This window comes from Musa acuminata, chromosome BXJ1-5, assembly GCF_036884655.1.
Source record: "Musa acuminata AAA Group cultivar baxijiao chromosome BXJ1-5, Cavendish_Baxijiao_AAA, whole genome shotgun sequence".
NCBI lineage: Eukaryota > Viridiplantae > Streptophyta > Magnoliopsida > Zingiberales > Musaceae > Musa > Musa acuminata.
This window is the reverse complement of record NC_088331.1, coordinates 45689548-45703134: the sequence shown is the minus strand read 5'-3', so window position 1 is coordinate 45703134 and position 13587 is coordinate 45689548. Positions and strand designations below refer to the sequence as shown.

Sequence of the window (13587 nt, the reverse complement as noted above, 5' to 3'; positions counted from 1 at the left end):
TTTATGGGTATTCTTTCCATCCCTGGCGGTGCTTTCCGGTCAATATCAGTTTGTATATCATGTCCTGCTGTTGCTTGTTGCTGTTATCAAGTTTGATCTGAGGCTTTTGTGATGTGATGGCGTCTCTTCTGTTGTTGTTTGTTGCTTTGGCTTTGGCTTTTGTGATGGCATCTCTGCTGCCGTTGCTTGTTGAGACTATCTTTTTTGGTGCAGTTCATCTGGAAATGCATAAAAATATAAAGAATTACTATTATATAAAAAATATTAATATCAAAAAAATAAAATTAAATAATATTATAACATATATATATATATATATATATATATATATATATATATATATATATATATATATATGATGTGTATCGTAAACGATGTCATTCAGAAAATTTGTCTGATGGCATCGTCGGATCTGAAAATCACAAGAGAACTAAATTTGTCTTCTCCTTTATTTTTATCTTAAGATCGTTATAAGTGATGAATTAGAAGACAACGAGAGATGAGAGAAGATTTTTAATTTCTCAATAATGAGCAATGAATTAGAAAACAACGGGAGATGAGAGAATATTTTTAATTTTTCAATAATGTCATATATTCACATCGAGTCTTTAGGAGATATGAAATTATGAGAGTATCTTTTATCAATATTATCTTTTAAGAAATTTTATCATAATTAAATTTTTTTATTGACTAATAACTATCATCAGAATCCAATCAGATTTATAATATGTTTACCTAATTACATAGGACCATATTATCTAACGCATATACATACATATGGTATTATGTATATTAAACTATCTTTTTTGGTGTAGTTCATCCAGAAATACATAAAAATTATAATATATTACTATTACACGAAACATTTTAATATTAATAAATTAATAATATATTAATAATATATCAGATTTATGATATGTACCTTTCAATGTAATCTAGAAAATCTTTATCCGATCTACGGGGCATTATTGTTAGATCCGAAAGTCACAATGATGTCGATTTACAAGGAGAATTATATTTCTCTTCTTTTTTTCTTTCTATCCTCGTAAGATCGTTATGAGCGATGAGTTAGGGATAAGGAAAGATTAAAGAATATCTATAATTTCTATTGACGGAAGATGAGATAAGATTTCTAATTTCTCAATAATATCACGTATCAACACTAAATTCATAGGAGATATTATCTATTTATAAACGATAACAGAGACTCTACGATAAATAATTATGAGAGTCTCTTCCATCCAGATTATTTCCTAAGAAATCTTACCATAATTAAAAAAATTTATTAATTAAAAATCATCATCAAAATTCAATAAAATTTATAATATATTATATCTAATTACATATGATCACATTATCTAACACATGTCGGCTCTAACTAAATCTAGCTTAAACATCACGCGACACAACTACATGGCTTGGATTTCAAGCTTTGTTCTCCCTGTGGATGCCAAACTTATCAACATGGAGGTGTTGCCAATCATGTTCGAACAACAAGAGATGGAGTGAGCGAGAAGGAAGTGAGCGAAGTCAAAAAAGGAAGATGACATGAACACCTCTGTGGGGTGCCATATCATTTTCTGAGATCCTTACCCTTCTCCTTCCTTTGGAGATCGGATCTCACTTCATCCCCAATATATTTTTCGGAAAAGAGAAAAATATATTGCTTTGTTAAACGGATGCAAATATTACTCCTATCACATCAGCATACAAAGTCCAATCGGTCATATTTATCACATCAGCATGAGTCGGAAAAGAAAATATTCTTTCAAATATTATCATCATGGAAATATTCCTCTCCGATCTATCAATAACAGTATGGTTCAGAATATGAACCTTTATTTTGATTCTCGTAAACAATCTCAAACTTTCTTGAGCATCAAAGTGATCGTACTAGTTTTACGTACGATCAACTATCTCCTTCGTTATGATTCTCAAAACATAATGATTTTTAGAAAGTGGACCAAGTTGACTTGACCTATTGATAATTCATCATTTAAAGCATTTCATTCACCCATCAAATAGATTAACAAATTGGCTTCCACCTTCCTAATCTTGGTTTCAAGTTAGGTCATCATTAATCTTCTATCATCTCAACTGTGGTTTCTCTCGTCTAATTAGAATATCCGATCGATTAAAACGACTATCATTAGGGTATCTCCAAATCATCGCAAAAAAATTATCGTAACAAAGAAAAAGAAATCGAAGGAACATCGAAGCCCCACCGGCCGCATCATCTCCTTCCTCGAACCATCTTTTAAAGAAAATTAAAAAAAATTATTACATTAAATAACATGGGAGATATTCAAACATGTATTTAAATCTGAGATCTATTACTTGTGAAACAAAAAATTGAGAATTATAATATCACCTTAGTATCTAAAGCCACTATGTGCATACCAATAGTCCGAAGGATTAATTTCAATTCCCAAAGTCCCGATTAGATAAAAAGACCAATTCACCGTAGAAAACGAACAAAGATTCTGTCACATAGCAAGCAGAGCATGCACGTCTTTTCCTCCCACCATCCTTTGGCTGCATCTATAAATAGGGCACTACAGGTTGTGCGACTTCTGCTCTCGCCATCCCTTCTCTTCCTTCTGAAGCTGCTCGTTTCATGGCGTCGTCTCCTCCTCCAGCAGCAGCTTTTGCGTCTTCTTCTTCTTCTTCTTCTTCTTCTTCTTCTTCTTCTTCTGATCCCTTCCATCGAGCAGCAGCAGCTCCTCGGGGAAGCCATGCCGTGCGTTCCTCGGGAACGTGAGCGATCGTGGAGCCTTCTAAGAATCACTTGGGAAGTGCTGTTTTGGGGAATCAAGCTCAGTGGTCCGACATAATCCATGCGTACTGCGACTGTCATTGCTATCTTCATTCTTTCCTTTTTGCCTGTTCTTTAGATACTCTTGAGGTTCTTTGTTTATATACATATATATATGAATGTGAGTTGTAATTGCAATATGAATGAGTGTGAGGTAATTGCTGTTTTAGTAGATGTAGGTTGTGCCATAAGAATGATTGCTGTCTGTGAATGTGAAGCTTATTCCACTCAAATTCCTCAAGTGAGGCTGTCTGTGTAACCATATGCATGCAAGAAATGAGGAACAAAGTCGATGACTGCATCAGAATACATCATGTTTTTGCCCTGACTTGGAAGCATAAATATATGGCAGAATCTTATTTAGCTTCACTGAACCTCACCTCAATCCCTAGCATCTTTACTAATGATCCAAATCTATATAAGACAAAGCATAGAGTGGGCACAACATGGGAGTTTTAGAATGCTAGTTTATTAAGAACATGAAAGAAGACTGGATGATGTCTGATCTAATAATGACTTGAGCTTTTAGAATAATGATCGACCGACACATCGAATAAGTTGGAAAAAAAAAATCATGGATAAATAAATATAAGCTCATCCGAAATATCACAAGGGCTACAATGTCTTCCACAATTCCCCTACAGTTTTCAAAAATTTCCTCAAAAGTATTAACTCAAAGTTCTGTAACATCTACATTGTAGTGTTTCATGCCGAGTGTTCTTTCTGAGGAGATTAGCCTGTTTGAATAAGCACAAAGCAGGAACAAGATAGTCTAGAATAGATTAACTGGATAGATCAGTGTCAGGCAAGTCATGGCATCAAACAACCAGATTATGACACAGCTAAAGTCTTCCTATGTTACATCACTTGGATAGGACCTACAACCTTTAGAAAATTGATGAAGCTCTTTTAACATGTGGCGGTAGGTAGGCAGATACATCTTCTTTCTCTTTTACTCACATCGCATAGCTTTTGTTACTCATGGAACTGCTCGGTGGACCAAGTTATGCACAATCATGTTTGTTCAATCTCAAGCTGTAAAGAACCAGTTAAAAGAAGTGGCAGTAGAATTGTCAATGTGAAATGGAGAGACTAGTTAAGGAGAAGAAGGACAAAGATAATAAGAACAGGTCATGTCTTTGTTCTTTTCATGATCTCAAGTCTACCACTGTTCCTGAAAAAAAGATAGACTTTGAAGTCTCAACTTGCTCAGCTGGAAAGGTATCAGCACCAACTTAGGGATGACCCTTCAACTCCCTATACCTACTTTTGACTAAAGCCACAATCAGTGTCTTGATAATATGGAGACAAAGATAGATTTGCAAAAGAAACAAATAAATAAATGCAAAGCTAACAGATCCTTGTGGCCTTGGCTGCGTGTTTCGATTTCGGAATCTTCTCTAGGGATTAAACATGTTCCTTTAATGGTACAAAAGGAACTCACAAGATGATTCCTAGTCTGCAACCGATGTGTGATCGATCAAGTAATGTTGTGTAAAGTCCCAATCTGAAATATCTTTCCTTAAAAGGAGTTACAAAAGTGTGTTTAAGTAGTTGCTCCTCGAAACTTCACAATCACAGTGGTTTGTACTCCTTAGCATATACAAAACTTGGGAAACTAAATATTTGGGGCCAATAAATCATTGAAGGTCAAGTCCAAAGAACATTCCTTAAGGCCTGGATAAACTACAACTACAGTTGTGCTAGCAATAGCCATAAATTCTAACGTTAAAAAAATTATCAACAGATGCATCTATCTATCTACATACGTCACATCACACTGTCCAATTTATTGTGTGACAAAATAAACCACTTATCTAACTGTTGAATTCGGAGGAGATATCCCCATTGCTCTGAAATATGCCTTCTCAGCATCTGACATACGTGTTTGAAACATGCCCCATTCTTTCCTACAACGCTGTCTGACCTGTGAAAGTCAGGGAAAAGAGCTTTAGGCAGCATGCCGAAGTTTTGTAGGGTCTAGAGACATCTAAGAATAATTGATCACTACAAAATACGCATGATAGAATCCTCAAGGAACAGCAGGAACATACCCCTTCCCATGGTGCTCTACCATTCTCTGCTAGGCCCTACATCATGGAAAAATAGCAGGATAAGTGAAGCTACCTGCAAGATGTGCAGTTGTAAAGATGGCAAATATCCCTAGTCCCTACCTGATTACCAAGCGAAGGAACCACCTGATGAACAATCCACTGAGAATCTACAACTCCTATTTTCTCATGAGCGGGCTGGTGTTCCAAAATAGAGGGTAAAAGACATTCTTAATAAAATAAACTTGAAAAGGAGAGGATAGACAAAGCATTCTAATACGGAGAAGTGGTAGAAGATATAAGACACAACCACAAAGACATAAATTCAAAAACAAAAAAAAAAATTGCCCACACTCCGTGCATCTAGTGAAAAGGAGCATCGAGTACCTCTACACATTTTCTAAGAGCAAAATCAAGACCCCATCCATGAACCAGATCATTCTGCACGAGTAAACTAATTTTAGCAGTAGTTAAAGAGATGCGGATGGCATGTAGCTGATGAAAAAGATGAAGTCACCTGAATCATATGCCATACACAACGCCATGCATCCCTGGAGAACACAGGTGCCATAATTTCCACAAATCTGCAAAAATAACAACATTAACAAGCAAGAGAACAAATAAAATATGCAAATGGGCATAGAAACCACACTATCCTCAGGAAGGTTAATCCAAAAATGGTTCTGGAGAAGAAAAACTGTAGCATAAATAACAAGTGAAAAAAAAAATAGAACACATACGCAGCACATGGAGGCAAATGTGCGTCAGTACACCAGCCTGGTCTCTCCTCTGTTTCTCTGTTAGGAATAAGCCATCAATAAATTAATCTAATTGAAAAATAGTTGCATCAGTAGTAAAATGGAAACAACCCCACAAGAAAACCACTTTATAGAGGTAAGGACACATGCAAATGTGATCGAATGTACAGATACACCACGCTCACTTGTGCACTTCACGGTCACCTCTTCTTTTAGTCATTTGCCATGTCAAACCATTGTTTGGCTCCAAACCAGGTTGTGAAATCTCCAGCCCATGTTTCTTCACTAATTTAATGTACCTAAAGTATAGAAACTATTCATTCAAACTAGTGAAAGACTTCAAGAGTATAATGACTTTTGTTAAATGCAGTCAATGCTTACTTTTCTGCATCAAAATGCTCAACACCTAGGTCCTCATCCCATATGAAGATGTACTCGTATGGAGCCACGATGTCAGGGTGCAAAAATCTTTTAGCATACCACCTTAAATAAAAACAATAGAATTACAAGTTCTAATTGAAGTGCAGCGACAATATATTTTCATAGTTAAATGCTATAAACTAGGGAGGTGAACATTTTCTCACCATTTGGTTTGCTTCCTGACACTCACATGAATAGCCTGTTTTGACCACTCAAATTCATCCCACTCAGAAGTCCGACCATCATAATGGAATAATAAAATTGTGAAATCTTCAGAAAACTGCAGGAAAAAATTCTCAGAATAAAACAAATGAAAACATTATCACTCAGTACAATTTCATAGAAAGAAATCTGTTATAAGCATCCAACTCGGCGAGTAAAACCAAACCCAAATAAAGGTCACATTGACAGTATAGTAGACAAAACAATGATCATAGTTGGTGTTGGAAATCACCAAAAAAGAAAATCATAACTACCCCAAGCAAGCTATTCAACATTTTCTCACTGGTGAAGCTTATTTTGTATATGCACAATGAACATATCATGACTTAACCCTAACCACATCAAAAAGCATTTAACATTACAAGATAGCCGAAAAAAGGCTAGAGAACTTGCTCTTTCCTTTAGAGGCTATGTCAATCTATTGTAAATTCAATCAGTTACGCCGAACTGCCATAAAATACTATATTAGGGAATTTAGGTCTTTTGCAAATTATTGATCACATGCTTACAAACAAAAATGATATTCGTGTTGCATCAGACAACTCATCTTGCAGTATACAGAGGTCAGGAACATGGGATGCAAGAACTCAACAAACATGACAATATGACATCCTTCAAAGTTGATATCATTATATAATATATCAGTCTGGGAAAAATAAAAGCTTGAAAGAGAAATGGAAAGCATATACAAAAGTGATATTCAGTTAACATAAGTTCAAGAGAGAGAAGAGAGGCCTGCAAGGTCTTCAAATCAGGGTCAGATTAGCCAGCAACTCCTCTGGTAATGCCTATGGTTATATTTGATGATCCATGATATAATAACGCAAGAAGAAAAAATAGATAAGGATCATAAGTGATAAAAAGTACACCAAAATGGGAAGTCCATAATATGTAATCCAATTTTCCACATAACTGTAACTAAATCAGCCAAAAATAGTCAATATTTACTTTTAATGATAGAATAATTTTATCAGTAAGGGATTCCCATATCTGTTAAACTGGTGATGGCTGATTACCCACTTTTTTGACCACGGCATCAATATTACGTTTCTGCTCATATCCAACTGTGAAAGTCACAAGATACTTCTGTTTGGTAGCTAGGTCCTGTTCATCAAGAAAACAGAAAGATTAATGCAGGATGAGAGAATTTACTGTAAGCATCGGACATAGACAACTATAACTACAGACCAAAATATATAGAGAAAAAGGCATTGCCAAGTTGCAGGAGCTTTTTGAAAGAGAATAAACTAAAAACTTGGTCATACCGAAGTAAAAAGAAAAACATACACTCATGCAGGATTATGGACTCAAACTAAAAAATGCAAGTACTGAAGATGGATAAAAATAAGTTACAGACAAGTACAAAATGTTATTTCTACTAATTTGTATCTATTTACGTTTACATTAGAATTCTAAAAGGAACCTTGCAACTAAGCACCTCAAAATATAACTGAGTATGAGAACCTTACAAAACTTATGATTGTAAATTAGTATATAGAGAAAAGGCATTGCCAAGTTGCAAGAACTTTTTGAAAGAGAATAAACTGTAAACTTAGTCATAGCAAGTAAAAAAAACAAAACATACAGGATCATGGACTAAAACTACAGAATGCAAGAACTGAAGATGGATATAGTTTAGTTACAGACAAATACAATATGTTATTTCTACTAATTTGAATATATTTACGCCTACATTAGAATTTTAGAAGGAACCTTCCAACTAAGCACCTCAAAATATAAGTGAGAATGAGAACCTTACAAAACTTATGATAGTAAATAAGTATAGCCAAATGAAAGAACTAAAGTAAAAAACTCTAATATTATATGAGACATGTAGCGTGTAGGAACATTATAATAATTGGTTTGCATGTGCTTTTTGAGAACATACCGTCGAAGGGACATAAATAATTACTATGTATCTAACTAAACCATAATAATTTTGAATAATTATCTTCAAGGCATGCCCAACTGCCATTTCTAATGAAATTACTGTCTAAGACCAGCAGGCAATTTGGCAGCTTTGATATCTAAAATTTTGTTAAATTAACTATTTATAGTGCCAAAGTGAAAAGCAGTGCTTACAAAATCTGTTCTAGCAAACATCACGTACATGATTCTTATGATAGCACAGTGCCCTAAACTGCTTCTAGTTGTCAGAAACCAAGAATATAAGAAAGCATCTAGTTATCAAATAATACATTACATTCATCTACAAATAAGCTATTCAGCATGGACCTGACAATTCACATAACACTTTTCATTCTAAAATATGAGCTGTTACACATTATTCCTTTGGTAGTATATTGCCCTAAATTGTATCTAGTTATATGAAATCAATATATAACAAAACATCTGAAAAATTTTATATATGCTGTTACGTATGGATATGAAATTCACATAACAAAATAAAACATTCACCTAAATATATTTAAAGATTGGTGCATAATTCATGAAATTAAAACTTAAAAACTCCTATTTGTACTTTTCCTTTTCTAAGCAATGATAAGCAAAGTCATAAAAATAATTTATCAAGAAAATGATATGAAGTTCATGGAAGAAATCTTGATAAGGCAAGAAATCATTAAAAAAAGGAGAAAAAGGGAAAAACCGATGAAAATGTAAAGAAAGAACATGAGGGAAACTCAAGATTGGCAATGCAACAACCAATTTGTCAACTGATAAGATTAAATTTGTTCAAGGATAATCTATTGGAAGGATAAATGGATCCATATTTCAAAACTGTTCGACTTGCTAAGCTACCAATGTGTCCACTGCCTGCAGTATGTTAGTGTTAAAAAAAAAGTTCTATTATGTTTTCTAAAAGATGAGATGAAGTAAACAAATAGCAGCCATTCCAACCAACAGTGGTAAAAGCACTTTAAACCTCCACAGTTGTCCATTTATAACCAAAATTTGTTGGACAGTGGCTAATACTCAGCTTGGATAAGCATAGAGTCAGAAAAAGCAGTTGGTAATGTTGGGCTACCCCTTGACCATAGGTCGTCTATGTAAAGTCTATCTTTAAGGTTAACTAGTGCAATTTTTATCAAATTTAAAAATTTCAAGGTGGATACTAACAACAACATTTGCATATTCCACAATGCTATTACTGATAACAAGATTTACAATAGAGTCTATGCTCACCAAAATTAAAAACCACTTGCAGAAGCAATTATAGAGCAAAACTTTGAAAAAATGAGCAGTAGTTATAGATGTCTATACACCTCATCAGGATTGCCCCACAATCTGCGCAAATAAAAATCTGACTCTGACACAACTATATCAGGAGGTAGTCTTTCTGCACCTCTAGGATTAGTAGGTACATAAATCTGCAAGACAATCAAGTAGAAAAAACAAATAGATAATATTATTATCAGCAGTCCTAACCAAACCATTTAACATAATGTCAAAAAGGTGTGCCTATGGTTTGTACCAAGGATTAATTATGTACATATTTCTGTAAAAACTTGTATGGGGAAGATATCCTTAACTAAAATGCTAATTCCAAACAGGTGGGACATTACAGCTTCTTGTTTGTATCATTAAATGATTCATTTAGGAAAGCAAAAACAAGGTCAACCAAAAAAGAGATGGTGTCATAACAATATGCAGTATTGGCATGACCATCCTTTTTGTTTGATCAAATATAATGTATACATCACATATAAATAGACAACAAAGATCATTTTGGATGAAAATGGAAGCGGCTCTTTGGTAAGACAAGTAGTACTGCTTGTTTTTCTATGTAATTCCCTAGAACAGAAAAAAGAAAACTTTGTATCATTCAGAACATATATTGCTATAGAGAAGGCATGACAAAAACCGGAACTTTATATTCAAACAATATGTCCATTCATTCACAAAGTTCTATCTAGTAGTAACCTGAACACGTCATCATTATAGTATGTTATTTGCATAGGGTTTGTCACCTTGACAAAGATGACATAACAATTAAGCATAATCTAGAAGATGACTTGGTGACAACATTCTGATCCTCTTCAGCATAGGAAAGTTCTCTTTTCGAGAATTGTCATGTCAGCCAACACAGGCACAGTATGAAACATATCGGCATGTGCCATATCAACCTGTGCCAAAGGCATATGATCGGGGCAAAGCAAGTTCCAACCGGCACAAGGACACGACAACAAGCACAACATGGAATCATACTAAGCCATAAAGTTAATGGCACACCTTCAAGCTACAGAACAGCAATCTTTTTCTTATTCTTATTTCAGCTGTGCACATCTTAATTAGACGGCATGGCATTAAATAATTCCTTTTTTTTCAAGTGATGTATCAACAATCATTAATCTAAAAGTCCAAACTTAAATATAATCCACTGATTTCTTAAGTTATACCATTCAAAAGCCACTGATTGCCAATCTAATCAACACTCCAGCAATGATACGAGTAATAAAAGAATATATGATGTAATACTCTAACAATTCTCACTTTCAACAAAAAATAGAAATAAAAATAGGTAAAAAGGTATTAAAAAATCTACACTAAGCATCATTCTGTTCTCTCTGTTGTCAAAGTGTTAACCTTTACCAAAGCTGTATAATACTACAATATGGCAAAAAAAATCTGAATTCTTTATCATGGTTCGTCTTACCGATCCATACTGGTGTACCAACCAGCCATCGATATAGTACCTATCAATCCGTACTGACGTAGCAACACATGGTACAGTGGGATATATCGACAAACCGGTATGTACAGCCGGTACCAATCTCTTGTTGAACCAATATGTACCTCCCTGATACGGCTGGTATGCTGTGGTACAGCGAACTTTATTTTCCATGACAAGTTGCATTTCATATACTGTGGTTACAGGTCAATCAAATGTAATCCATAGAGTCCCCTACAGTACCAAGCACTAAAAGTACAACCAATACAATATGTGAAAAATACTTGCACTCCAAACAGTTTCCAGATTGTATTACAGGTGAGCACTTACTGACATTATAAGCCAGGACCTTAATCTTCTACGCAAGGTACCTAAGCAGCAATTTTTTTTGTGCTCTTTGTTTAAAAGACCTAAGATCACATTCAACACATTCCTCATAACATCTATAGCTAAGTGCCATATTCCTTTTTCTTTTTTCTATTTCTAATATGTCATCACATGTTGATAATTGGTTCATTACACCTACAACCACACAGAAATATAGAATCATGCATTTGATTTAAAGACTTCTATATGCCAACTATTTATCCTCCGGCTTACATGATCTCTAAGATTGTCTTCAGTTTCTCGACTATACCATCTTGTCCAACTTGTTTAGTCTCAAGAGATAATAGAGATAAAAATGGCAAGCCAACTTATCATATCAGAGTTAAAAGCATGTACCAATCTATAGTTACAATAGCCAATGATTCGAAAGGATTTCAATAAACCAGGTTACCAGGCAAGGAAAAGGACACAAGTTCTATAAGAAACTTGAAACTCAAATGTCTTTAACTAGTAGATGAAGAAGCAAAGCACCTTCAGAAGATTAGTCGAGCTAGAAGTAGAATTATTTCTGTTTTGATTACTGGAAGAAGCCCAAGCGTGATTCAATAAAGATTGGGTTGTGGTGCCTGAGTTCCTCTCTTCAATGTATGATAAGATGCTGGAAGGGAAGTGAAGCTGCCAAATAAAGCAAACAAACTTGTTATCAACCCTGGGAGAGTATATCTCATAACAAAGCAGTATCATGCAGAAACAACTTATGATACCTTAATTATGTTAACTGTAGGAAAGGAGATTCCTATCAAGTATCCAAATGCAACTCCAATGACAGTTGTAATAATGAGCCTCAAACTCTCATTGGGTTTTCTTAGAAATCCACTGCAAACATTGTACATGACATTACATCACATGGAACAGCCTGCAGAAAACCGAAATATAACTAATAGATTATATACCTGCGGCCAACAGTTCCAAGTTTTGCCATGTCGTTCCAGCGTCAAAAGCAGAAATGATGAGAATACTTGCAAGCAGAAGCTACCTCACACTGTTCAAAAGGATAATAATTGTCAATTGTTCACAAAAGAATGTGACTTTCATCACAAATTGAAGTGCAAAATGGTAGGCTTAGGCACCAATGACATGCAAAAAATTTGAAAAAATGCAAATAGATGCTGATACTATGACAAGATTTGCAATTAGGTGTTTGTAGAGAATTTAGCCTCCATCACAACTTATGATGCCTCATGGCAGCTCAAGGCACGACAGAAGTTGGTGTACTAACTGGTACTGAAGACATTATTCTTAAACATTGAACCATTAAGAATCCTGAACAGGCATCATGACTGTAGAATGCCCACAGAATCCTGAACTAGCTAGTGTTGATCCCTAAACTGGAATCTTAATCGACTCAAATAACATCCAATTGCTATCTTTTGATGCAAATGACTACTCCAACCCAAGAAAGACCGAACAATATCCAAAAAATAATTACAAAATCCCTGTAGCAAAGTACCACGACATACTAAACCTGAACCTAAATCCACCTGTGTTAGTTAACCTCGACCAAAGAAGTATCACTAGCGTTCCTTCACTAACACAAACTCAGGGGTTCAAGAAACAACAAAGTCCAAATAGCAAAAGGAGACTGCTTTCCATGTCCAAGAAAAGATTAAAGCGCAAGCATCTCAGATCCAAAAGAAACCAGTTTTGAACTCCAAACTCGCATACCACCACAACACGAAAAGAAGATTAGAACGAACAAATATGAATTCCAACAAGGAAAACAGGAATGCACGAAAACGATCATTCTACAACTCCAACCCAAATAAATCGATAGATCTCATACAAGAATCACCAAGGTAGACAAGAAGATCTCGAATCCTAGAGCCGAATCCGAGGAACAGAAACAACTCGATCGTTCGGGGGGCGTAACCTAGGGTAACAAGGATCTCGCCCCGGTCGAGCGACGGAGTGAGCACCGTTCAATCGACACAACCAGACAAACTTCTTCCGGAGGGTAATGACTTCGAGTGGATCGCAAGGAATCGGATCCGCGGTTAGGGAAAACGACGTGATGTGACGTGATGACGAGTTCGTCGTATATGGATGATGTGCAGGGCATCGGTCACCTCGCCGATCAGCGACGAGATCGTGACACGTGTATATCACCAACATGATTAACATCGTGTCACGGATCAAATCGCGGTATTTATTGAACGTGACGGATATTTATCTTTGAATCATTAGTATATGTATCATTAAACATCAGAAATATTTTATTTTTTGTTTATTATTATATTTTTTGACACATAAAATTCTATCGCCGATCACTACATGTCATGTCAACTATCAAAAGATGATGAACGG

The 13587-nt window shown here is 35.2% G+C and overlaps 1 protein-coding gene across 3 annotated transcripts; it reads right to left on the bottom strand.

Moving 5' to 3' along the window:
- Nucleotides 1-4458: 4458 nt before the first annotated feature.
- Nucleotides 4459-13276, bottom strand: LOC135674583 (uncharacterized). 3 transcript variants are annotated; one of them, XM_065184555.1, is made up of 15 exons: nt 13067-13276; nt 12177-12265; nt 11988-12099; nt 11755-11898; nt 9491-9595; nt 7287-7370; nt 6209-6324; nt 6006-6107; nt 5810-5923; nt 5607-5663; nt 5384-5450; nt 5254-5307; nt 4990-5064; nt 4870-4905; nt 4459-4742 (listed from the first exon to the last, which is right to left on the bottom strand). In XM_065184555.1, the coding sequence occupies exons 2-15, from the start codon at nt 12203-12205 to the stop codon at nt 4629-4631; spliced, it is 1209 nt and encodes a 402-aa protein (XP_065040627.1). In that variant the 5' UTR covers nt 12206-12265; nt 13067-13276; the 3' UTR covers nt 4459-4628. The 3 variants fall into 3 exon arrangements, with proteins under 3 accessions (XP_065040627.1, XP_065040629.1, XP_065040630.1); XM_065184557.1 differs by having other exon boundaries at nt 13076-13276; XM_065184558.1 differs by having other exon boundaries at nt 13154-13266.
- Nucleotides 13277-13587: the final 311 nt, after the last annotated feature.

Excerpts from the sequence above, each read along its gene's own strand:
- LOC135674583 (XM_065184555.1), bottom strand. The coding sequence starts at position 12,205 with ATGGCAAAACTTGGAACTGTTGGCCGCAG. Across the intron at positions 7,371-9,490 it reads TGTGGGGCAATCCTGATGAG|GACCTAGCTACCAAACAGAA; the intron begins GTGTATAGACAT and ends CTTGATGAACAG. Across the intron at positions 5,065-5,253 it reads CTCTTAGAAAATGTGTAGAG|CCCGCTCATGAGAAAATAGG; the intron begins GTACTCGATGCT and ends TTGGAACACCAG.